The 27,647-nt window shown below is 38.5% G+C and overlaps 1 protein-coding gene across 5 annotated transcripts in view; it reads right to left on the reverse strand.

Annotated features, from left to right (window-relative positions):
- Nucleotides 1-25,817, reverse strand: part of LOC103736553 (zinc finger protein 709) — a 34,960-nt gene extending 9,143 nt beyond the window's left edge. Inside the window, exons 1-5 of one of the 5 annotated variants that reach the window (XM_008836071.3) lie at nucleotides 25,385-25,816; nucleotides 16,556-16,680; nucleotides 16,299-16,359; nucleotides 2,304-2,430; nucleotides 2,064-2,121 (exon numbers count right to left, since the gene is read on the reverse strand). In XM_008836071.3, coding sequence (XP_008834293.1) covers nucleotides 2,064-2,121; nucleotides 2,304-2,367 — 122 coding nt within the window. In that variant the 5' untranslated portion in view covers nucleotides 2,368-2,430; nucleotides 16,299-16,359; nucleotides 16,556-16,680; nucleotides 25,385-25,816. Of the gene's footprint in view, nucleotides 1-2,063; nucleotides 2,122-2,303; nucleotides 2,431-3,428; nucleotides 5,888-16,298; nucleotides 16,360-16,555; nucleotides 16,681-25,384 lie in introns of those variants that run through there. The other 4 variants (XM_029564964.1, XM_017798916.2, XM_008836063.3 and 1 more) reach the window with 4 other exon arrangements.
- Between the last annotated feature and the right edge of the window lie 1,830 nt (nucleotides 25,818-27,647).

Here is a 27,647-nt window from a genome sequence, read left to right on the forward strand (position 1 = left end):
AGCATGTCAGACATTGAGAATAGTGCTCTGCCTTTCTGGTCACCACTGACATTTAAATTAAATAATATTTATTTTAAATTATGTGTGTATGTCTGTAGGTGGGTATGTGCATGTGAGTTCAGGTGTCCGTGAAGGCCAGAGGTCTTGGATCACCCAGAACTGGAGTTACAGGAGGTTGTAAGCTACCTGATGTGCTGGAACTGAACACAAGTACTCTGCAAGAGCAATACATGCTCTTAACTCCTGAGCCATTTTTCCAGTCCCCTATATTTATTTATTTATTATGGGGGAGGGGGATGTGGGCATGTGAATGTATGTGTCACTGTATGTGTATAGATATCAGTCAGAGAACAAATTGTGGGAGCTGGTTCTATCCTTCCACCATGTGGGTTCTGAGGATGGAATTCAGTAGTCAGTTCACCAGGCTTGGTGGCAAGCAACTTTACCCACTGAGCCATTTTGTTGACCCTTATTTGTGTACTTGTATGGTATGTGCTGAACGTGTGCATATATGTCAGAGAACACTGGATGCACTCCTCTATCATTCTCCATTTTATCCCCGTGAGACAGGGATCTCTCATTGAACTTGGAACTCATGCTCCCCCTCTCATCCCTCCAGCTAGCCTGGCAGCCAGCAAGCCACAGTAAGCCTCCTGTTTCCACTCCCCCACAATGCATGCACACTCAACCACACCCAGAATTTTTTAAAACATGGGTGCTGGGGATCTGAACTTAGGTCTTCAGGCTCATGCAATAAGTGTTCTTAAAAACTGAGCCATCTACCCAGCCCACATTATTTTTAATAACTTTGTACATGGAACAAAGTTTGTGTATATTAAATCATTCTGTATGCATTTTTCAATACAATTATTTGAGATTAAACTTTTATTTTCAAATTTTTATTCATTCATTTATTTTTATTTTATGTGTATGAGTGGCTGCACATGTTTAAATGCACCTGTTAATACAGTGCCCACAGAGACCAGAAGAGGGCATTGGATCCCTTGGAACTGGAGTTAAGAAGGTTTGTTAGTTGCCATGTGGGTACTGGGAACTGAACCTGAATCCTCTGCAAGAACAGCCAGAGTTCTTAATTAATGAGCCACCTCTCCAGCCAATTATTTTAAAGTTGGGTTTATTTGTTAGTGTTCCTTTTTTTTTGTTGTTGTTGTCTTTTTGGGGCAGGGTCTCCTTGTAGCCTCAGCTGGAACTTGCTATGGAGACCAGGCTAGCCTTGGTCTCACAGATATCTGCCTGCCTCCTGCATGCTGGGATTAAAGGTGCACACACGGTGCCTAGCTGGTATTCCTTTTTTTAAAAATTAAAAAAAAAAATTTATATATGAGTGTTTTGCCAACATGTATGTAAGTGTACCACATGTGTGCAATGTTCCACAAACACCAGAAGAGTGTGTTCGATCCCCTGGAACTGGAGTTACAGATGGTTGTTAGCCACCATTTGGGTGCTGGGAATCGAACCTAGGTTTTTTGAAAAAAAAGCAAGTGTTCTTAAGCACTGAGCTATCTCTCCAACCCCTTATTTATGTATTTACTTATTTTTTAATTTTTTTTTGGTTTATGTGTATGAGTGTCACATCTGCATGTGTGTAAGTGCACCTGTGTCATTCAGTGCCCATGGAGGACAGAAGAAGGTGTCAGATCCCCTGAAGTGGAGTTACGCATGGCTGTTAGCTGTCATGTAGATGCTGGAATTTGAATCGATGTCTTCTGCAAGAACAGCCAGTGCTCTTAACCACTGAGCCATCTCTCAAGCCCCATTTATTTATTTAATAAAAAATAATTTATTTTTATTTTATGTATTGCCTGCATGTGTACAAGTGTACCCATGTTGTGCAATGTGGTTAGAAGAGGGCATCAGATCCCCTAGAACTGGAGTTACACACAGTTGTTAGCCGCCATGTGGGTGCTAGGAATCAAAGCTGGGTACCCTACAATAGTACCCACTGAGCCACCTCTTGAGACCCAGTATTCCTATTGTTTAAATTTCTAGTCATTCCCACATTCCTGAGCAACACGTTCCCATTATTTGAGACGGGAAATTACCTTAGATTTCTCCTAGAATCTTCATCATCTTCAATCTTCTGGCCTTCCTCTGTTTGTCCTAAAGAGTAGACCCAGAAAAAATCATGAATTCTATCTATAATATTAGATTCTAGGTAGACAATTTAACATAGCTATATCTAGCACACTCCTCAACTGAGCAGCCTTTCCATACTCTAAATCAATGGGCAGCAGAGATGAGCAAGACAGATTTGTTTGTTCATTGGCTAACCTCGCCCTTACCTATAGCAACCAGGTTCTTGAAGGTTTCCTGCATCACATCTGTGTAGAGTTGCTTCTGGGACATATCCAACAAATCCCACTCCTCCAGGGTAAAGTTCACAGCCACATCCTCAAAAGTCAGATAGTCCTAAAACATCCCACAATTGGAGGAAGAGTGAGATTGACAGCACTGTAATCTAGACTTAGTGCATAAGAAGTTCACATAGTACTGTGTTCTCCAAAGGTCACAACACTTTCTCCATGCACAATCACTTCCTCTTACACAGAAATTCCCGTACTGGATTGGAACTCTTCTTTAAAGAAATAACGGACAAGTATAGCAAATTATACTACTGGATCATACAATTCTTCTTGGTACACATGGACTTTCATACCTGTCAACACCTGCTACTTAGTGCATGCAGTTAACATGAGCTATCCTGAGTCCACATATTTTTAGAAATGGCTGAAACCAAAGTTTGACCTTTGGTGTCTAGATACTACTGTTGTGGCAGATCTCAGCAGAATGATGGTAAGGGGTGTTATGTACAATAAATGTGATTTGCTTAGCTCCTATTTGCCCTTTGAATGTCTGAAACTTTCAACATGTTCACTAGAGGGAGACCAATGGATTGGTCTCAAAGCACTGTTTGGATGGTGAATCCCTATCCCCCCCCCCCCCTTTTTGGGGTATTTTTGAGACAAGGTCTCCCTGTAGCCTCAGCTGGCCTAGAACTCACTTTGTAGACCAGGATGGCCTCTATCTCATAGAGATCCACCTACCTCTGCCTCTAGAGTGCTGCGATTAAAGGCATATACGACCCCACCTGGCTGAATGATGAGTCTTTATTGAGCTGGCCTGATATTTACCACTTTCTCTCACAACATATTATTTATAAAATTCACCATTTCTACTGTGATTGTACTAAGAGAAAATGTCAAGGAGATTATACAGGGCTTCTTACAAACCAACCACAATTACATACATAAAAGACTTCTGGAGGGTAATTTACTATGCTAATTAGGAACATTCCTTTTTTAATTGGAGAATCCCAAAGGACAATGAAATAATGAGAATGACTGGAAATGATGGTACATTTTTAAGAAGGAATTCAATGAGTTCCTAATGTCACTTCTTACACATACCTATAAATTTTCATCAGTCCTGCAGGGTGTGGTAATACACATCTTTAATCTACCCACTCAGGAGGTAGACAGAGGCAGTCAAATCTTTGAGTTCCAGGCCAGTCAGGCTCCACAGTGTCTTAAAAACAAAACAAAACAGAAACAACCGAAAAGCAAGGAAGCAAGCAAGCAAGCAAACAAAAACCCAGAAATAACTGAATGGGTTACTGGGGCATGAAGTAGGTCACAGGAGCATGGAGCTTAAGTGTATATCCTGTCCCAAGCCCTTTACTTCCTCTATTTCCCTCCCAGCTTCCAGGAACTGAGCAGCCTCCTCTGATATCAGTTACCACTGTCATGATGTTCTTGCCCCATGCAGGATATGAGATACTTTGTCTCATCTGTAGCAGCTGTAAGAATTTCTGTTAAGAGAGTTACTTAATTTTAGCTTAATCAGTTCTGTAGATGAGACTTGAGACATTTCTCTTTGGCAGTGATGGGGACTGAACCCAGAGCATTATAAAAGACAGGTAAGTGCTCTATCAATACATCTCAGTACATCCTTAGGCCTTGGTTGAGACAGCATTTTAGTATATAACTCAGGCCAGTCTTCATTTGCTATAGAGTCCAGGCTTACTCAAATACAACTATTCTGGCCCCTCCTCCCCTGTTCTGGGATTATAGGTGTATCCTACCACACTCTATCCACCCTGCCATGGAATTTAATCTTGTATTGTACTTCCACAATTTAACTGTAATATGCCCTAAAGAGGCAATTTTCTATTAATTTCTATTTAGGTATCCAAGTGTTGCCTGGAGCTGGAGATCTAGTTCTCAAAATGTGGGAGAATTTCTGCTATAATGTTCTAAATGTGATTTTTATGTCTTCAGAAACAGCTTTTCTATCTTACTAATTCCAATTGCATGTTAGCTCTTCTCTTTGTTTCCCCTCCTTTCCTCATTTCTAAAGCTGGTGACTGAACTCAGAACACACTACATGCTAGGCAAGGATACTTGGAGCTATATCCCAGTCCTTTTTTGGGAGGGAGGTGCTTTAAATAGAGCCCCACAGATCTTATATGTTATATTCATTTATTTTTTGCTTTACTTCTGCCTGAATGTTTTTATGACATGTCTTCTATCATGGATATTCTATGTTCTACTTGACTGATTCTACTGGTTAGGCCTTTGACTAAATTTAAATATTTTTATTAATTTATTGTGTATGTACACATGTCCCTGCCATTGTATGCATATAGAGGTCACAGGAAAACTCCAGACTCAGTTCTCTTCCACCAATGTGAGGCCCCAGGGATTGTACTCAGGTCATCAGCCTTAGTGGCAACGCCTATAACACTGAGCCATCTTGCTGGCCCTCAACTGAATCTTTTATCTAAGGGATGTTTTCATTTCCAAGGTTTAAGAGTTTTTCTTCTGAATCTCTGTCCTTATTCAATTTCTGATTCATATTCTGAACTGATATTTTTAACTTACTCTATAGCAGGGCTTTTTTTTTTTTTTGTTTCTTCTTGGAATGAATTCATCTCTTAAAATCATTTTTATATTCCTTACTGTAGCAGTTCGTCTATGTGAATACTTTTTAGTCTGTTGGCACATAACTACAGGGAGTGAATTTTTAATTTTTAGTTGTTCTTACATTTACTTATTTAGTTGTGGGGGGGTACTTGCATGCTACAGAGCATGTGTGAAAGTGAGAGAGCAAAGTGAGAGTTGCTTCTCTCCTTCTACCAATGGGATGGGTCCTGGGGACTGAACTCAGGTCAATAGGCTTAGTTGCAAGTACTTTAGCAGCTGAGCCATTTCACCAATCTGATATTTTGTATGGTAATATTTACTGTTTCAGTGCTGAGGTCTACACATCTATTGATGATTGGTGATATCTTTCCAGTTTTCTCACTCCTGAGAAGGAGCCTTCTCTTGGCACTGGGTTTAGGTATCAACATGTTAAGCTGAATTTAATAGTAATTGTTCTATAAAGAACAATTGTTTATATAAAGAAAGCTTAATGTCACAAAGGTTTGGTGGGTTTTGACACATCTATACTGCTTTGGCCTGAAAGATACATTTCCTGAGTAGGTCTAGAAAGAGTATCAATCACTTTGTTATTCAGGCTATTGCTGTGTATACCAGAGTATTTGGGGTGTATCCTCTATGGTTACTTTATAGTAGGAGTAGAACCCCTTTTCAGATGGTAGAGTCTCCATGGGTTCTCTTGATATCGGCCCATTATTATTAAAAGTGATTCTGATCTTGGCTGTTTCGATTGTGGTGAAAGAACTGAAACACATGGGAGTTTGTGTCTCTCTCCTAGAAGATGCGTTCACTAGGGTTTGAGTAGGAATGGGCAGATCAGGGATAAATTCCTCTTGATTGAGCTGGAAATTAATTCAAATGCAGGTCACCTCCCCAGTGTGCAAGCAGAAAGACCTCAGCTTGACCCCTGACACTGGAGAGGAAAAGAGTATAAAAAAAAAAAAAAAAGAAAAGAAAGAAAAAGAAATGAAAGACATAAAATAGTAAAACTTAATTTTTAAAAATCAACGGAGCAGATTTTGAGGATAAGATGGTAGATTAGAAGCTGCCTTCCTGTGACTCCATGAAGAAGGAAAACCAGGGTAATGGGGGACAGAGTTTATTCTAAAGACAGGAAGAACACTGGGAGTAACCAGATGAAGATGATAGGACAGCTAAAAAGCATAAACAGAAAGGCTATGTGCCAAAAAGGAGGAAACAGCTTGCAGCTCCAGCCCAGATCCCCAGTGAAACAAGAGGTAGTTAAGGAAATGCTGAGACATGTAGGTAGCCAAAGGCTCTAGCCATGAAGTGCAGGGAGGTTGGTGGATCTAACAGTTGTGGTGAGGACAAAAATGCCATTTCCCAAACAGTGGAAAACCACAGGCCTGTGCTCAGCGACTGCTCAGCCTCCAGAGTTGCCTCCCTGGCATGTGGTTTGCTACTGACAGACACAAGGCCAAGTGACCACAACTTCAAGAGCTTGCTCCTGTTACAGGTTGGTGTTCTATTGGGCAGGATGGAAAGCACCAAGACCAACCCTCCAGTGCAGTTTTCAGCACTAAGTGCTTCTTCCTTTCCCCCTTCCCTGCCACTTGCCTTTCATTTGTTGTTATTACTTTTTGCTTAATTTTTTTTTTTTTTTCTTTTTGAGACAGGGTCTCCCTGTAGCCCCAGCTGTCCTGGAACTCCCTATGTAGACCAGGCTGGCCTTGAACTCACAGAGATCTGCCTGCCTCTGCCTCCCGAGTGCTGGGACTACCGGCGTGTGCCACCACACCTGGCTCTTTTTGCGTAATTTTTAACTCAACAGCGCTCCCTATCTTATTTTGCCATTTTATTTTCAATGGCTATTGGTGACATAGTAGTGGACCTACACTGAATTAATTTCTAGTATTTCCATACCTGGTGTGCTCCAATGTTAATGTTAGTGCTATTTTCCATGATTTTAGTGGCACTGGGTTTGAGTCCTAAGAAAGGTGCTCATGAACAGATAGATATTCATCACAACAAATACACAAATTGTAACAGGAAAAGCAGGACAAAAATTACTCCTCCAGAGATGAATTCCAGACAGTGAATGAATTCATGATGTAGTTTTAAATGTGATCAATGACCTCACAGAGGATTCAAAGGAGATGAAAAGATTCAAGGCAGTAAACTCAGGACCCAGAGAAGAACGAGAACAGCATGGATGATTAATTTTAGAAACATGGAAGAAAAATGGCTCAAAGAAATTGAGATTCAGTAAACAACAACTCTATACAGAAATGTTGGAAAGACTCAAAAAATGAAATATACAACATAGGGGAAAGCATCACCAATAGACTAAAGTGGAAAATAGAATATCAATAATTGAAGACAAGGATGGGAAAATATATTTTTACGATGAAGAAAAAAGGAAAGCCTAACCACAATTTTAAGAACTCTAGGACATGATCAAGAGGCCAGTCCCAAGAATCTATGTGGAAGAAGGAGCTGAGGTACAAATTAAAGGCATACAAAAATAATTCAATGAAATTAAACAGAAAAACTCTCAAAGCTAGGGAAGGTAGGGACATATAAACATAAGAGGCATTTAGAACTCCAAGTTGACGTGACCCAAAAAGAACTTTTCCAAGATATATGACAGTTAAAAATTATAAGCCCATGGGTCAGTGAAATGGCTCAGCAGATAAAACTGCTTGCTCTGCAACCCTAAAAGACCTGAGTTCAGTCCACGTACGCTGTGTAAAACAGCTGAAAACAATGGTGCACACCTCCAATCCCAACACTCCTGTAGAGACCAAGTGGGCAGCTGAGACAGGAGAGTAGTTCAGAAGCTTGCAGTTCAGTACACAGTGCAGAAAAACAAGAGGCTCTACCTCAACAAGGTGGAGGTGAGAACCGACTCCTGAAAGATGGCCTCAGACTACTATGTATGTGTTATGGTACTCACATTATTTCTCCCTCCTTCCCTCTTTTTGTCACTCTCTCTTCTGATGGTCAGAGGTGTTATGACACTTGATTGTGCCAGTGCTCCCCCCCACCTTTGTCACACATAATAATAAAAAATAAGACCACAAAAAAGAAACAATATTAAAAGAGGAAAACATCAACATACTTACAAAGCCACAATAATGAGACTACTATAAGACTTCTCAACAAAAACTTTAGCTGGTGCTTTCCTCTTCCATTTCACATATCTCAACAGGCTTTCTGAAATACTTATCCGTACTTCTGTAAACACTTTCTCCAATCTATCACTCTAGTTTTGTGTGTTCTACCCATTTCTCCTCTGAACCCTGTCTAAAGAAGAAGCCTATTTAAAGCAGAATGAAAGTTTATAGAAAGAACCAAAGGGTAAGGAGAAAGTGAGGAAGATCCAAGGCTACTTAGGGTAGATCCATAGGTAATGCCACACAGTATAGGACAGTTTAATATGGGGCAATGAGGCTAGACAATGGCCTTAACTCAAAGTACAGTAACACAACACATGGGCCAAGTGGCTGCACAAGAGACCATTACTTGCCAAGAATGACACATTAGCTGCTTTTATTCCCACTGCTATGCATTTTTATGACTTACATGTAGAAAACTTGCTACTATATCCTCACATGGCAGGGAGTTATTGCACTCCACTCTTGGGATGATATTAATCACATCACAAAAGCATGCTTATAATCCCAATTAACTTCTGTCTATCAGAAGAGGGAGAAAGCTGAATAATGGAGAGAGTATTTCAGAATGGCAGGCAGAACATATACTGTGTATTGCCATGAAGAAACTAATGAAAATTAATGCCACATAGGAAAGTCAAATGGCAAATAATTGGAATTATGTAAACCAAGAAGTTAGTAGCTATGAAGATGAAGACACAGACTTCACCAAATATGGGTAGGAAATAGTAGTTTCAATAGAAGCTATAAGAGGAAATTCTATTATCACATCTTAGGCATGTTTATTTCTCTACATCTTACACAGTGTATTAAGTGACTACTGACTGCACTAATGAGCACAGCAAAAACATCAGAAAAAGTGACGGATGAGAGTGTTTCATTTCTATAGAATTAATTTCATTTACTTTTCCTGGAAATATTTAATTTTAACATGTTGCCTGGAAACCAATTTATCTTCTAGATACTTATATCAATAAATATTTACTGCTCAAACTTGGGGTCTCATGACAAATGGAGAAGCTAAGAAAGTCTCCTGGAACAAGAAGCATCATCAAGAACAGTATTCAGTATATAAGCACGTGATCATACTATCTCAGGGGAACTTTTCTACATAATATAAGGGTCTATAGGGAGAACCTATACTTCTTACTAATGGAATCTCATAAGAACTATAGTGCTAGGGCTGGAGAGATAGCTCAGTGGTTAAGATCACGTGTTGCTCTTACAGAGGGTTCCCAGCACCCACATCAGGCAGCTCAGTCACCTGTAACTCCAGCTCTAGGGAATTTGATATTTCTGGCCTCTGCATAGGGGCAATCACATTCTTATTCACACATACACAATAAATAAATACATATTTTAAAAGGAACCATGATCCCATCTTCTTTGCTACCTAAACACTGACAAATTGCCACTGTTCTCCTCTGTGTGCACTCAGATGGCTTCCTCTTTGCTGCAGTTCTCAAGGATTCATTGTAGTATTCAAAAATGTTTGCATATACCTTTTCTGCACCATTTTTGCCCATGGTCTTAAACAGACAATATACAAAGGTTTAAAAAGACTACTGAACTTAAAGACAACAGTAACTCAGGGAAAAACAGAGAGGGATAACACACTATATTTTGAAATTATTGAGTTTTTAAAAATTTTTTAATTTATTTATTTATTTATTTATTTTTGGTCTTATTGAGACAGGGTCTCCTTGTAGCCCCAGCTGACTATGTAGATCAGGCTGGCCTCAAACTCACAGAGATCTGTCTGCCTCTGCCTCCTGAGCGCTGGGCTTAAAGCTGTGTGCCACCACGCCTGGCTGAAACTATTGATTTTAATGCAATATTTTCATTAATTATTTTCAGAATTCTATATATGTGTATAATGTACTTTGGTTGTGTTTAGACCAGGGCCACTGCCATCAACATCCCTCCTAACTGCATTTTCTTTTCTTTTTCTCTTTTTTTCTTTCTTTATTTTGCTTTTTTTTTCAAGACAGGGTCGTCCTGCAGCCCCACTTGCTGTAGCTTGCTATATAGATCAGGCTGGTCTTGATCTCACTCTGCCTCCTGAGGGCTGGGACTGAAGGCATGGGAAACCATGCTCAGCTTTTTTTTTTTCATACAGGTTCTCAATATATAGCCCTGGCTGGCCTGGAAATCACTACATAGACCAGGCTAGTCTCAAACATCCACCTGCCTCTACCTCCTGAGTACTGGGATTAAAGGCATACATAACCACATCCCAGTTCTTTTTTAAATTTAATTTAATTTTAAAAATAATTTTTATTTATTTATTTTTATTTTATGTATATGAGTGTTATGCCTGCAAGTATGTAAGTGCATCCAGGTCATGTAGTGCCCAAGGAGGCCCAAAGAGGGTGTTGGATTCCTTGGAATTGGAGTTAGCCACCGTGTGGGTGCTGGGATTTGAACCCAGATCATCTGCAAAAGAAGCTAGTGCTCTTAACTGCTGAGTCATCTCTCCAGGCCCCTGGTTCTTTTTTTTTTTTTTTTTTTTTTAAATAACCCAGTTCAATTTGTGCTTCCCATCTCTTGAGTGTGAAGCCATCTGTTGTACCATGGTTAACATATCAAGAGCCACATCCTTAATGAAAACTGCATTTGTCTTCCAAAAGACATCACCTGTCCAGAACTCCTTAGCTAGGGGTAGGAGACCAATGTTATTTTTAATGAAGGCCTATAGCATAAAAATTGAAGTAGATGTTAATGTGGTAGCACTAGAATGAATTATAAGATGCTGCTTGACTGCAATAAAGATTCAGTCTGTGTCTCCCTAAGCTAACAAATTTCCTAAACATACTGCTCTAAGACTCATGAATAAGCTTGAAAAAGAAGTACCACAAACATACTAACGGAGTAGTATATTTTAAGTGAAAAAAAATGAATGATCACCAACTTATGATGATCTGACCAGGTTTTCCAATGGTAAGATGCTGAAAAAGTAAATGCGCTCAGGACACTGTCTGGTTCTAGAAACAGGAAGAGAGATACAACTCAGATGACACTCAGCTCAGGAACATAAAAACTGACACTTAGGCCATGTTCATGGTATCCTGTATCTATAAGAAATGAGAAGATGAGATAAGAGAATCAGATGATGAGTTGCAAAATCAGGCTATCTCAAAAACCAAGACCAACACACACACACACACACACACACACACACACACTCACACTAAATAAATAAATTAATTAATTAAATAAAGATTTAAAATAGCTGGTGCTCTACAAAATGTTACTCTCAATTATACATGGGCTATGTAACACTGAATTATAAAATTGGCTGTTAAATAATTTGGCCCAACCATTGGCTACTATAAATGATCTGAGGATATTTAAGGTACGTTCTACACATCTTTGAAGTTCAGCAGGTTAGGAGAATTTAGTTCATGTTCAGTTTTTGAGGTTTTCATTTTACCATGGGTTAAACAAATATCCAATTTAAAAAACTGCATTTGTTAGATAAGACTGTCCAATGCATTATAGAAAATACTTGATACTTTAAAAAGTCTGAAAGGCGAAACCTAATACAGAAGACTTGAGTTGCCCTCACACTCAAAGAAAGGCAACATTTTGTGGAGAGAGATACTGGACACCTCCTGAAAAACACATGTTTCTCAGTGATTACAATGGGCCAACAAATACATCTTGTACATGTCTCTCCAAAACCAGTAAAACAGTACACTTCTGAGTTATAAACAATAACAAAATTCTGCTCTGATGTTCAGTAGCTTAATGTATGAAGTACACTTTCATCTTAGTCATGGGATTATGGTTATATAACACTACCAGAAACTGAAGAGATCTATATTTATAGAGAACAACATTCAGTGTTTATATAAATAAAAGAGGAAAAACAAGCCTAGAAGACTGGTCTCACACTCCCAGTAAGGGAAAATCTTCTAAAGAGCATGCATTTCCAGTATCATTAGCAGTCTTTAGTGACTAGGATAGATCAAGGCAGAAAAAGAAGATCCAATATATAAATCAGAACCTGGTAAAGTGGAACATATTCTAGACTATAAAAAGTAATGGTATTTCACTTTTCCCAAGAGTCTGATTAACTGATTATTTCATAAACAAGGTTTACTTTTCCTTTACTATTCCAGTCTTCTAGGAAGTGCGATCATAATTACCAACAGACAATTGCTCTCATCCTCTCAATGCATCCAATGGTAGGAGATACCACAATACACTGAATAGCAACTGAAGTTGCTAAAACAAATACCAATTCTGTCAGAAATTCTATGGAGAATGTATGTACTCATGAGCCGCACAGTTACTTAGATTTATCACTACTGTTCATTAAATACTATATGACAAAGTTATAGTGGTCTCTGGCAAAAGGGTACACAACTCAACATGCTAATCTTTTGGTATGAGAAGTGAAGTATAAATTATGAACAAAATAAAAGTTATAACAATGTAAACATGAAAAAGTTTACATGACTGAAAAATAATTGTAGATACATAGTAATAATGATTCAACATGAAAGGAAATTTTGGTAAAATTTAATTTCAGTTATCTCTGTACATAAAAGATACGTGACATTTTTAATCTATATATTGCTTGAATAAATATATTCTAAAAATATATCCAGAAATCTTATTTGAAAAAAAAAAAACAAACACACATTTGTAAGAAAAAAAAAAAAGCAACCCAGAAACATCATTGGCTCTGGAAAGTATATACACAAAGCATTAAGAATCTGTAACAAGAGTCTAGAAAGACGGCTCCATGATTAAGAACACTTACTGCTTTTCCAGAGTACTGAGGTTCAGGTCCAAGCACATAGATTGCATGGCTCACAACTGCTTCAGGATCTAAAGTCAACTTTTGGCCTCTGAGGGCACATGGTGACATACATACACTAAAACCTATACACATCCACATAAAATAATAAAAGAAAATCTTCAAAAAAAAAAAAATCCTGCCACGTGATCCTAACAATTAACAAAACTCACTCTGTAATGCCTTAGTAACTGCAATTACTTCAATTCCACACAAAAGTTAAGCATAGTAGCATATTAGAAAGGCATTGCACTTCACCCTTTAATTCAACAGAGCTTAAAAGGATAAATGCATCGATTTAATTTTAAAAGAAATTTTCTATAAAAATTATATTATTGGTAAAACAAACCAGAGAATTATTTCATCTAAATATTTTTTTTCAGGACTGAAATTAGAAACGTATAGTCCAGAAATCAACTCTAAGAATAACCCACTGATAAACACAATATATTAACAACTTTAGAACCTTTACTTCAAACTATATCTGCTGATGAATTCTGAACAAATTATTTTGCACCAGATACTTCATATTTCTTATATTCCTAGTTTACAGAGAACTTTGAATTTAACAAAATAATTTTTTTTCTTCATTTTCATGTTTTACAAAGCACTGAGCCATTGTGTATTTTGAACACTGTAGGGAGGAAGGGAATTTGTGTGTTTTCTAATCAAATTTCTCACCACTGGTTGTTTTTATATTAGTGAAACTGGTGAGATGACTAGAGAAATTCTAACTAGAGCAGTTACACTGGCATGAATTCCCTTCATTATGCCTTGTGATTTTTCCTTCAAACATCCTAGGGCCTTTTCATCTACTATATTTGAAGATCCTTTGTACTGTAACTCCTTGCATGCTTGCGAAGGAAACTAAAACATACTTCCATTTGTATTGCCTCCAGTGTGACTCTTTCATGGCACTCTAAGGAAGAAAAGAGTGCATGCTTCTTCAGACTTCAAGGTTTTCTTCACTGTGAATCATTTCATGGCATCAAAAGTAAGAGTGCTTGTGAAGGTTTTGCCATATTGTTTACATATCTAGAGTTTCTCTCCACTGAGTTCTTTCACATCTTCATAAAACTGCAGCATGTAAATGCTTTTTTCACAACGCTTACATACATAAGGTTTTTCTCCACTGTGAGTTCTTTCACGGCTCTGAAGGAAAGTATAAGAAGTGAAGGCTTTGCCACACTGCTTACAGACATAAGGTTTCTCTCCACTGTGAACACTTTTTTGGTATTACTGGGAACTAAAGGCTTTATCACATATTTTACATACATGGTTTCTTTCCAGTGTTGAATCCTTTCATGATTTTAAAGAGAACTGGAACTAAGATATGTTTTACCACACAGCTTACATACATAGGGTCTCTCTCCTGTATGAACCCTTTCATGGTATCGAAGAGAAGTGTGATCAAAGAAACCTCTCCCTTATTGTTTTCATGCATGGACTTTTACTCCACAGTGACTTTGGATATGTCTGGGAATCCAACTAGAAGAAAGAAAGGCGTTCCCACACAGTTTACATTTACAAAGTTTTTCCCCAATGTAAGTTCTTTCATGGCAACCAAGGGAACCATGATTGGCAAAGCTTTACTACATAGCTTGCACTCATATGGTTTCAACTCAGTGTGAACTCTTTCAGAGTGTTTAGAATGATGGCTTTCCCACATTGCTTACATATCTAGGGTTTCTCTCCATTGTAAATTCTTTCACGGCATTGCAAGGAACTGCACATTGTGAATTCTTAACATCACTATTTACAAACATAGGATTATTACCATTTTGCTTACATTTAGGAAGCATGTCTTCAGTGTATTTAAATATATGAACTGTAAGAAGCAAAAGCTTTATCATATACCTTACAGCAACAAGGGAAATCTCCATTGTACATTATCACATGTCTTTCAATATCTGCAAGAGGCTTGAAGCCTTTCACATACTGCTTAAACAAACAAGTCTTCCAAATAGATGGGATTTTCTCATTTATTTCAAAATAACTATGCCCACTGAAGGCTTTTCCACATTCACAAAGGTCCTCTGCCTTTTCCTAACACTTATATGCATTGTGTTCAGTCTGAAATTTGATGACCCCATTTAGATACGAATAAACAATGAGGACAAGCTCTTCACATGGTTTTATTCCATGGCACCTTTTCCTCTTCACAAAAGCATTTAGAATGCAGCTGTATTTCCCCTCACATTGACTACCTTCTTTACACTTATAAAGACTTCTGAAATACATGAAGGTATATAGTAAGGTTCTATTTATTATCTTCCAGGAAACAGAGGTTTCGAATTTTGAATGTTTAATATGAATGGACTACACGATCTTTAGAATGACTGGAAAAGAGCTATAATCAAAACAGTGATATTCTTGGGGATTTTGTTCTTATTTTTTTCTTTTTCTCTGCTGTTTTTCTTTTTAATTTTCTTTTTTATGTGTATGAGTGTCTTGTTTGCATGTACATAAGTGCACCACATGCATGCACTGCCCACAGAGGCCAGAAAAGACTGTGAGATTCCCTAGAACTGGAGTTATGGATCATTGTTAGCTGCCATGTGGGTGCTGGGAACTGAACCTGGGTCCTTTGCAAGAGTGGCCAGTTTTCTAAACCACTGAGAAATCTCTCCAGCCTTAAAAAAAAAAAAGTTTTAATTCACTTTTATGTGTATGAATGTTTTGCCTGAATGTATGTAACTGTACCATGTGCATGCAATGCCAGTACAGGCCAGAAAGGGTATCAGATCTCCTGTAACTGGAGTTACAGATAGTTGTTAACTACCTTATGGGTACTGAGAACCAAACCTGGGTTCTCTGCAAGAATAGTCAGTGCTCTTAGCCTCTGAGCTATCTCTCTAATGACCTGTTGTTTGGTTTCTTTGGTAAGGGTTTCCCATTACGTAGCTCAGGACTCCTTTCAAGTAGTGGTGATCCTGGCTCAGTTTTCTGAAGGCTGCAATTATAGATGTAGACTCTTATGAATGGGTCATAGGGTGTTTCTGAGTATTGTTTCCAATTTAAGTATTTTGTAAATACTGAATGCATATAACACACATATTTAATCATTTATTCTTGAGATATTATAATATCGTATACTGTCCAAATAGGCCATGAATTTATGACCCTCTTGTACTAACATAGTGAAAAACTGGATAACATTCATGTGTTACCATGCTGAGTATCAATGTAACATGTAATTGTATTTAAGTATTCTTTATACTGAATTTTGGATGTTTCTGAAGTGAATAATCCATATAAATATTATTCAGAAGACATTTTCTCAGATTAATGTAATCTGAACTTGGGCTTACTTATATCATTGGTTTGTTTTAAAATTTGACCCCCATCTGAAGCTTTTTGAGGGACACTGCATATTTTTGTTATATAACTAACCTTATATATCTTCTGGAATTTTTGTAGTCATCTTCAATGTTGTGGTCTTCATGATATTTTCCTAAAATGTAGATCCAGACAAATCATTGTGACTTACTATAATATTAGAGAAAATGAATAGTCTGGGTAGGTTCTTGGTAAAATGTGACTACGCTTTCTTTATTCACGTAATTATCCCTTTCCATATTCCAAACCCTGGTTTGCATTGATATATTTTTCCTCTCATTGACTGTATGATAGAATGAACTCATTCTTACCTATAGCATCTAGGTTCTTGAAGGATTCCTGCATCACACCTGTGCAGCTTCTTTTGGGAAGGATTCAGCAAAGCCCACTCCTCCGGGGTGAAGTTCACATTCATATCCTCAAAGGTCACAGACTCCTAAAACACTCACATATTTCCGGGATGAAGAGTGAGACTCACAGTACTGATGCTGTGTTTTCCATGTCCTGATCATCACATTTTTACCATTCATCCATGGTCATATCCGCTCACACAGTAATTATTTTTTTAAATAAGTTAGTTCTTTGACAATTTCATATGTTTTCGTACTGCACTCTGATTATTCTGTCTCCCACCTCTGATCTCCCTCCAACCCCTCTCAACCACACCCTTTCCCTACCTGTCCTTTTCCCAGATTCATGACTTTGGGTTCTGTTTTATGACCCACGGAGTTTCACCAGAGTCATCTGTGTGGCCATTCGATGGGATTATCCACTGGACCCTGCTAGGGCTCCTAGTAGGCACACAATTAAATGCAATGATTCCCCCTTTCCCTGAAATTTGTGGGACATAGTTCAGCAGAAAAGGGGTATGCCTCCCCAAACCCCCTCTCCATTCACGTCTAGCTGTTGATATGCCCCTTTTTAAAAACAAATTTTTTTTTGTAATTGCCATTGCAGAAAGTCATCTGTAGTTGGTAAGAGTGTCTGACTACAGTCTGCCAATAACAATTCTAATGATACATAGAAACTAATCAATAAAGCAACAGCAGAATAAGCTTGGATCAGTTATTGTGCTGGCGAGAACTCCATTTTTTGTTTGTTTGCTGAGCCAACAAACCTGCCCCAAATCCCTTTGAACACAGGGTCTATCTCATAACAAGTCATACTACCTACTGTACACAAGAATTAACAGCAGTGGTTCTTAGACTATTTTCAAAAACACTTGGGAACAGCTTTCAGTCTTTGCCGGGATCTAGGACTTGAAACAGGCAGCGTTTTTACCAGCCTAACTGTAAAGAGAAGCTTAATGTTCCAGTTTATGCTACCAACACGCTATCAGTTTAAATCCTGTTGCCTGAGTGCTTACATTCTTTTATATGTTCATCAGAAGGAGTCTACCTGATTAGACCAAAAATACACTCTAAATGATTCATCACTCATAAGCTGGTTTGATAGATAATATTTAATGTATCTTTACAAGACTTCTTGGGAAATTAAGAGTGTCTTCTGAGTGTACAGGCAAACAATTTTTTATAAGACTGTACCTGTTACTTCATAAACCAACCTTAGTTGACTACTAATTAGTATGTATGATCAATGACTGTGAGAACAGAACACTATTATAGTTATTATTAGAAAATGTCAAGGGACAATGAAGTAAGGTGAAGGGTAGAGTTTGAAAGCACTCAGTGTCACTATGGTATCATATTTCCACCATATTTGTAAAACTCATTTCATTCTCTAAACATACCTTGTCTAGTCAAATAAAATATACTTTGTGAATCAGGAAGAAGCTACTTAACCACAACTTAGTACACATTCACAGAGAACAATCTATCAGAAGATATGATTGTAAACATTTAACAGACAATGCTGCACATAAATAGAATGATTAGATAATATAATACTAGGTAAATTCAATACACTAACTATATTCACTATATATGTCATCCAAGCAAACAAAAAAAATCAACAAAGAAGCTTCAGCACCATAGATCACATGTAGGAAACAGACACCTACAGAATATTTCATTCAACAGCCGTGGAACACAGATGCTTCTCACTACTCTATGCAGCTGTCTTCAAAACAGATCATCTCTAAGGTACTAAAAGAAGTCTCAACATGAATAAGTTTTTAAAAATGTTCTTGTATCTTACCAAATAATAATGGAATACAACTAGAAATGAGACTGAAACCAACCAAGAAAACTATACAAACATAATGGAGATTCAACAATATAGTTGAATGTAAATGCAGAAGGTAAATGCAAAACTGAGGACACGAATTTAAATTTTCCAATACGAAAGATAACTGAAACACAACTGAAATTAGAACATTTGAGCTATGACAAAGGCAGTTCTGAGAAATTTAGGGAATCTGGGGAAAGATAGTAGACTTATGGCTTTTTATGTGCAAGCCAGTGAAAGAGAGATTAGGAATAAGAAAAATAAGTACTTTATTTCCAACAGAAATTGAGGAAAAGCTTTATATGTAGAAGAGTTTTCCAAACCAACAGACACTTAAATCACAACATAGAAATGCAAGAAACATGAACAAGTCAGGTGATATGACTCTGTAAAAGACCATTAAGCTTTCTCTGCTTTTACCATGTTTCACCGAGGGTGGCCAAGCTTCACTGTTGGGGCTATTGGGCCTGGGCTTTGAGCCTAACAACTCTGGTAACAGAATAAATTCAAGATATTATTACACAGTATCATGACTATATTTAATACTAACATACTGTACTCTGGAATATCATCAAGAGATAGTGTTCTGACCAGGAAAATAATAGGTATATAAAATAATCTATGCAATAATTAGATAAATTTAGCCACCCAACAATATAAAATATCTCAAAGCATTTTTTAACTTAGTAAATTTTTATGTATCAATTTAAAAGTACATGAATATTTGAAAAACAAGATATATATGAAGATAATAGATTAAATATATTATAGAAGTAAATTTGTAGGATTAAATGACAGAGAGCTAGAGTAGCTATGTTAACTATAGACTAATTAACAATAGTAGCTCAAGGAAAATTACAAAGAATACAGGGATCAAATAATAAGGAAAGAATTCTTTAAGGAGATATTACAATCTTCAGAAAATACCCCCTTACATATCAAATTGAATGAGGCAAAAAATCTATAGAACCAAAAGGAAAATTTTAGATCCATAAATATATTTGGAGCCTCCAATAAATTTCTATAAATAAATAACAAAGTAGAGAAATAGTAATGATAAAGTTGAAATTAATAAAATCATTCTTGAATTGACACCTGATCTTGGAGAATACTTCAAGAACTTCAGAAGGCACATTCTTCTCAAGATTACATGAAATATCCACCTACACAAACCATATTCAGAACCATGAAACACACTTCAGCAAATCTAAATGAACAGAAATCATACAAAATATGTTTCACACCATACCTAAATTTAAGCAGTATTTGGTTGCTGGAAAAAATCTTCAAATGATTAGAGAGTAAACAACAGACTTCTAGAAGAGGCCTCATGAAAAATTTGTCATAGCAGATAAATTTGAATGTATCTCTTATCAAAATCTGTGGGATGCAGAAAATGTAACAAGAGGGGAAATATGAAGAAATCAATTGAAGACAAGATGGAAAATCTACATGTAGTAGTCTGTTTTAGAAAACAGGAGAAAGAAAAAAAGATAATGACAAATCAAGAAGGAAATACTGAGGATAAAAATGTGGCTCAGTTGGTACACTGTATGCCTAGCATGCAGGAAGTCTTGAGTTTGATCCCCAGCACCACATAAACCCAATGTGGTAGTATATGCATGTAATCCCAGTACTCAGAAAGTGGAAGCAGGAGGATCAAAAGACTAAGCTAATACTTTGTTACATAGAGAATGAGGCCAGCCTTGGCTACATGAGACCCCAATTCAAAAACAAAAACAAAAACAAAAGAAGAATGAAATATTGGCAATATATCAACAAAATTAGAAATAAATGAATGGAAGAAATCAACAAAATCAAAAGCTAGATTTCTGAAAAGATCTTCAAAATTAATGGACCTTTTATAGCCGAGCTAACAGACAATATAAAAATTATTAATACTGATGTTATAGCTTGAATGTGAAAAGTCCTCCATTGGCTCCTATGTTTGAACATTTGGTCCCAAGCTGGAGACACTGTTGAGGAGGGTTGTGGAAACTTGAGGAGTTAGTGCCTCACTGAAGAAGTGGGTCAGGCACTTCTATCTCACAGGTAAGAAGTGGGGGACAGGACTAGACATTTTATAGCCTGGTCCCACTTCCTGTTCACTACCTGCTGGTCACCTGATTCTACTGCCAGGTCTTCCCTATCTTAACAACTGTATCCCTTCCAACTTTAAGGCAAAATAAACCTATTTTCCCTTTCTGGTCAGGTATCGTCTCATGGTAACAAGAAAAGCAGCGAAAATAATTGGTAATGAAAAGAGTGCTGTCCACACTAATCCCATGAACATTAAAAGATCATGGAATTTAATGAATTCAGGTGCACAGGTGTAATGAAGTGGATGAAATGAAACAATTCGTGGAAAGCCAGAGTTGAGAAAAAACATAAGACAAAGAACATAAATAAGGATAAATGTAGCAAAGAAACTGAAATAGTAAGAAGTAACTGTCCCAAAGAACAGGCTTCATTAGTTTATTCTGGCTACTATTTAATGAAAATGATGTCAATCACCTACAATCTTTCAGGAAATAAGAGCAGTAATCTATGCTATGTCCCATCCTGCCATGGCACTGTAATAAGATAGTGGCATTATAAGGAGTCAGAATCATATACATCTTTTATGAATGTGAAAACTTCCAACAAATAGTAGAAATTTTCATCAATATAGAAACAGAATAATATACAAAACCAAGGGAGAATTATTATAAGTAGGTAAGACTGAGAGCATGTTTAAGAATAAATTTATGTAAACCATCAGCTAAACAAGTTAACATACAAAAACATAAGAGAAATAGACACAAAGAAACCATAAGGCAAAAATAATAAACAATTAGTATTGAGAAGGACTCAAATTGCCTCTCTTCACAAACTGCCTCTCTATAATGGTCTGTTAAAAAAACCCCAAAGAACCAAAAAAAACTCCTGGAATCAATAAGGAATTGTGGTAGGGTTATACAGCATTATCTTTTTTTTTTTTTTTTTCGGTCTTTTAAAAAATCTATTTAATTTATGAGTAAGAGTGTTTTGACTGCATGTAAGTACACAGTGCGTATGCAAATGCCCATAGCAGCCAGAACAGGGCATCAGATCCCTTTGAGCTGGAGTTATGGATGGTTGTTAGCTACCAAGTGGATGCTGGGAACCAAACCTGGATCCTCTGCAAGAGCAGTCACTGCTCTTAACCACTGAGCCATCTCTTTAGCCCCAGCACTATCTTTGTTTTCTGTGTTTGAGATAGGATTTTGCTTTAGCAAGCCTGGAACCTGCTATGTAGACCAGGCTGGCGTCAATCTCACAGAGATCTGCCTGCCTCCAGCACATTTTAATATACGAAAATCCATCATTGGGGCTGAAGAGATGGCTCAGCGGTTAAGAGCACTGACTGCTCTTACAGAGGATCTGGGTTCCATTCCCAGCACCCACATGGCAGCTACAAACCATCCTTAACTCCAGTTCCAGGGGAATCCGACACCCTCTTCTGACCTCCACAGCATTGCACGACAGGGGTGCACTCAACTAAATTTGTAATTAAAATGCAATGTCATTCATACAGCACAATACGGGAAAACAGTGAGAGGAGAGAAACAGAGACAGGAGAGTTTCATAACACATAAAAGGCCATATTGGCAAAATGCTCAATGTCTATGGTCCTCAGTACAAGCAAGATGTAATCATGTTATGTTTGCTACTATATTTAATGCTAGACAGACTAAACAAATTAGAGTCTATCAAGTATTGGCATGTTACATAATACACTTCCATGAAAAGTGAGACGATAAATTAAACTATTCAAAATTTCCTGCTAAATTTGAATTTACCCATAATTTTTAAAAAAACCTACATATTCCCATTGTATAAAAAAAATTATGATGCACCTGGAGACAAATGATCTTTCAACACCACAAAAATAAACTCAAAACAGGCCAAGTCCAACAATCAGAGAAATGAGGGAGTGAACTGGCTTTATTACAGGTTTACTTACCATCATAATAAGTGAGAGAAACAAAGCAGCCTCAAATTTCTCAGCATACAAAAGCTATATTAACTGTACTATTACCTCATCCAAAATTCAAAGGAGGTGAGACTAAATGAAATGTTGCTCAGTGATAAAACAGATTGTAAAACTATACTGAATGTTCAGAAAAAAAGGCCATGAATTGGTATGGAAAGATAGAATGAGATCAAGGAGAGACCCCAGAAGCGACCCTGGCCTATTTACAAACCAGTAGGGTGACTGCATGGGAATGTACATACTGCCATTTAAAGTGAATATTAATAAATATATTATCTTAAGAATTCCTTGAGCCTTTAATCCCAGCAGTCAGGGAGGTGGAGACAGCAGATCTCTACGAGATCAAGGCCAGACTACATAGTGAGTTCCAGAAGAGCTGGGGCTACAGGGAAACCTCATTTCAAAAAGACTAAAAAATAAAAGAATTCCTTGGGCTGGGGAGATAGCTCACAGGGTAAAAGTACTTGCCATACAAGCCAAGTGATCTAAGTTTGATCCCTGGTTTTCATGTAAAGGTCAAAGGACAGAACCAATTCCATACAACATACAGGCATGAGAATGTGCATGCATACACACATGAGTAACAAATACAGGAATTCCTTTGCTTCCTGAGACCTTAGGATCCAACCAAAAACATCACCAAACCCTTTTTTTTTTTAAGGGGGAGGGCACAGAGACAAGATCTTACTATGAGCACAGACTGACCTTGAATTTACTATGTAGCCCAAGCTGTCCTTTAAGAAGTTCATGAGAACATTCCTGTCTTCATTCAGCCTTCTAAATTAGGCTTTACCAGTGTGTGCCGACATACCCAGTTTAAACATCACTATTTTAATCTCAACTCATGAAGGAAAATTAAAATGGAATTGTAAACTGGTATTTTATAGGCACATGATACTATAAGGAAAAGACAATTGAATAACTCAGAGAAGCCGACTGCTTCACACAGTTCACAAGGGAGCTTTGCTCACAAGGTTAAACCCATTTCTTAGCTGAGAAACCCTAGTCACTGTGCAGTACAGCTCAGGGTTCTTCACTCCCGGTAAGTCAGGGAAAATGTGAACAGCTAGGAAACTTCATTCTGAAAACTCCCTGCACCCAACTTTCCCCTTTCCAGTGTGAACACGCTCTCTCCTGTACAAAGTCAATTAAGCACAGTGACTAAATGCTCATCCAGAGTTAGTTGAGGATTCTTGCCTGGCATTTTCTGACATTGTTCTCACAAATGGCTGGTGTGTTTGCTGAATATAACAGATTCTCCAATACCAACAGCATGTCCCACAATTCTGACCCCACCTACACTTAGCACAGTCCTCACAAGTTCTAGCCAGTGACATGGCTCTCAGCAGGTAAAGGGGCTTGCCACCAAAGCTGGATGAACTGAGTTTGATCCCTGGAACTCACAAGTAGGAGAGAAGGAGAGAACAAAGTTTCTGCAAATTGTTCTCTGACCTCTATACCTCTACATGAGTTATAACATTTATGCCTACATACGAGAGAGAGAGAGATTGATTTATTTTAAAGTCCTGATAGGTTCTCAAGGCTTAATCCCACCATGGTGTCCAATGCAGATACCAGCTCAAGGCATCTGTTTGTTCTATATGATCACCACTCCCAATCCAGAAGGGATGGAAAGATGGTACTGGGAGTCTCTAATTAGCATGAATACAAATGTTGTCTGAAGGGAGTTAAGGAGAAAGACCAAAGATATTTCTATTGCTCAGCAAGGTCAAGGGCTTTAGGTTCTCTATGACAGAATCTGGGACACTGACTCACTTAAAAAATTATATACCCAAATACACTGTGAAAATGATGTATACTTTCCTCCAGCAGTAATTTTCTCTCAGACTGCCCTATACAGGCATTCTCACATCGTACAAACTACCACATGCTACCTTCCTGGTGGAAAAGAAAAAACAGCTGAAGTAGTTAAGTTTCACCCAAGCAGTGTTATCCTGGTATACAGCAATTACAAAGCCTCGATACCACAATCCTTTCTGTTCTTGAGAAACAGCTTTCCCCTTACACTTAGATAATGCTACATCCAGGACTGGCTTTTTAAATCCCTGACTAGGCCAAACATAAACTTAACAAATGTCCACTTTTTGCCTCCAATATGTATGGCTGAATTGATCAGGAAGAAAACAAAACAAAACAAAACCCACAACTTATTAAGCAAATTTCCCTTAAGTGTCTGTTCTTCCTCCAAATCTAGTATCTTTTATCCATCCTCAGCATAAGCCAATCACAACCTCCATTAACAGTTAACCAAAGAACAGAATGACCTCGGGGCAAAGCAGTCCATAGTGTTGTAGGTGATGTCACAGTCCCTCACATTATTGTAATACTTTTCACACAAGCATCTTTTCCTAAGATTAGTATGTGATTTTTAAATCCATATCAAGGAACAGCCAAAGGGCAATAACAATCATTTCAGAGAGGAATACACAACACTTTGTACTCCAACAGCACCCACATTTGCACCTGGATTCTCCGTTCTAAACAGCTGGTCAGTGTGGGGAAGTGCCTCCATATTTAGGGATTTGTTATCCAGTCTACAAAGCACAGGGCTGCAGGAGCAAGGTGATAGAGTTCTGATGTCTTTTCTCATGCATTTGAAAGACTCACAGGAAAACTGCACTCCTCCACAAAACAGAGCAACGGGAACCAAGCCGTGGCAGCTGCGGTCGACGCAGGGTCCCACACCCAGGCGAAGCCCTCCCGGAACCCTCCAGTAGTGTGAACAGACCCAGGAGAGGGAGCATGGTGCTGCAGACAAGAGATCAGGTCTCGGCGCTGGCAAGCGTCAGGACACCAGCTGCCCAGGGAGAAGAACCGAAGGCCCGGCGGTGCAGAGGGACATCAGAGCCGCAGATCCCCGGAGGACCCGCCACCTTACATAGTCCTGCCCGCCTCACAAACCCGCCCTGATGCTCACCATGTCTGCGCCCTGGACCCCCTGCGACCTCTTGGCAGCGCCTGGGGTCCACGATCACAAGGCCACCGAGGGTAAGCCTCTCAGAACTTAGCTGAAAACGCAGCGCCGCTAATATGGCCGCGCCAGGAAGAAAGATGGCGGATGAGGAACTTCGCTCCGCCACCACCTCTTCCGCCCACTCCCCACCACCCCAGCGCTTCTGATTGGACAGCTCACAGAAGCTTAAGGATGCTTGCCACCTCTGCACCCAAGGCTGGCTCCCTGCTAATCTCACAGCTGCTACTGGTTGACTTCTAGAACTGAATAGTAGGACTCAATTGCTGAACACCGGATAGCTTTCATAGTGCCTGAAGATACTTTGCAGGCTGTCTTGCTAAGTTGTGAATCTAGTAATCTGTACAATACCAACATGCCAATCAAGACTATTGGTGTAATAATGGCACTGTTATAAATGTTTTTTTAAAAAATTATTTTCTGCAGGGCGTGGTGGCGTGCGCCTTTAATCCCAGCCTGCGGGAGGCAGAGGCAGGTGGATCTCTGCCAGACTGAGGCTACTCTGGTTCACATTGTGACTTCAAGGTCAGCTGCGACTAGAGAGATCCTGTTGAAAAACAACCAACAAAAAGACAAAAAATAAAAAAATAGAAATTATTTTCTGACTGAATTTGAGATTCGAGGGGTACTGTATACTTGATTAAAAGCTCATAGGCTGGGAAGGTCACAAGCTGTAGGGGAGAACCTTCTGTTGTTTTGCTACATGGACATGATGTCAGCTGCCTTCTAAATATTTATGTTTATACCCACAGATTAATGCTGCTTTCAGCCTTGAACAGAGGAGCTTCCATTTGAGGTGGTTGACAGTTATGAGTGCTGGGACTCATAACTGGCCAAAATGCTGAGAATAAGTGTTAAGTGCTGACTCTTAAACAGGACATCTATATCACCCCTCCAGGTCTCAGAGAACATTACAGAAGGGCAGAAAGAACCTAAGAGCTGGAGGGAGTGAATGCTGTCTTCTGGACAAGACATGGCTGTTGTAGTATGAACTCACAGCAGCTATGATTACCTGCCCAGGACCTGCACAAGATGGGACCCACTGACATTCCATCATGGGTGGAAGAGGTACTTATTAGGCCCAATCCTTTCCTGAGGAGCTATTGGCAATTAATAGCTGGGGGAGGGAACTGTAGGCTTTGCTAAGTTGCCCATGTTCATACAAGTAATGTTAATTAGACTTCTCCTTGGGACACAAACAACAAAACAAAAAGCAGGAAAAGGGACTTGTTAACAAGTGGTTCACCAGGACTGGGAGGGATCTAACAGAGGGTACTGGCAGGTGAAAAAAACCAAACTACACCAGTATCAGAAGATGTGTTTCAAGGCCTTCAGTGGAAGCCTCTAACAGTGGCCAGTAGTTAGCCTAATGTATACTATGGTTACCCCTACACATACATATCTATGATAAACTTTAATTTCCTGATTAGGCACAATGAGAGATTTACTGCACTATCTAATAATGAAATAGAACTAGAATAGCAATATACAATATGTTCTCATGAGTGTGGTTTCTTTTTTAATATTTTACTGTTTTTATTTTATGTGTATGAGTATGCACTCACGTATTTAAGTGCACCCATGTTGTGCAATGCCCTGGGACGTCAGAAAAATGTGTCAGATTCCTCTGGAAAAGGAGTTACAGGAGACAGTTGTTAGTCACCGTGCGGGTGCTGGGAATCAAACCCAGCTCCTCTGCAAGAGCAGCCAGTGCTGTTTACCCCTGAGCCATCTCTCCAGCCCTGAGTGTGGTTTATTTCTCTCTCAATACTTCACAGCATACAGTAGACACGTTTCTTCTAGGGGTGGTGTGATGTCATGTAACAGTTTTGTAATCAAATGAAATGAGGTGAATGATGGCTCTAGATTCCATAGCATTACTCAGAACTGCCCACAACTTAAAATTTATGAATACTTATTTCTGAAAATGCGCATTTACTATTTTGAGACACCAGTTGAAATGAAACTTCAGAATTCTACATTGTAGATAAGCAAATACTACAAAATAGTTAGCTGAACTTGCTGAACACACTAAGGCAGTTTGACGAGAAGATACTGAGCATGCTGAAAGCCCACAGATCCTGGGCAGCCCTACCTGAAATATTTTGCTAGGTGGAGCAAGTACTTTAGCTATTATGCGTAGTACACTGTGACTGTCATAGAGCTGCCCTACAAGCTGGTAGCTCTATATTTCTGCAGACTCAATGGT

This window comes from Nannospalax galili, unplaced genomic scaffold (assembly GCF_000622305.1).
Source record: "Nannospalax galili isolate Female #2095 unplaced genomic scaffold, S.galili_v1.0 scaffold391, whole genome shotgun sequence".
NCBI lineage: Eukaryota > Metazoa > Chordata > Mammalia > Rodentia > Spalacidae > Nannospalax > Nannospalax galili.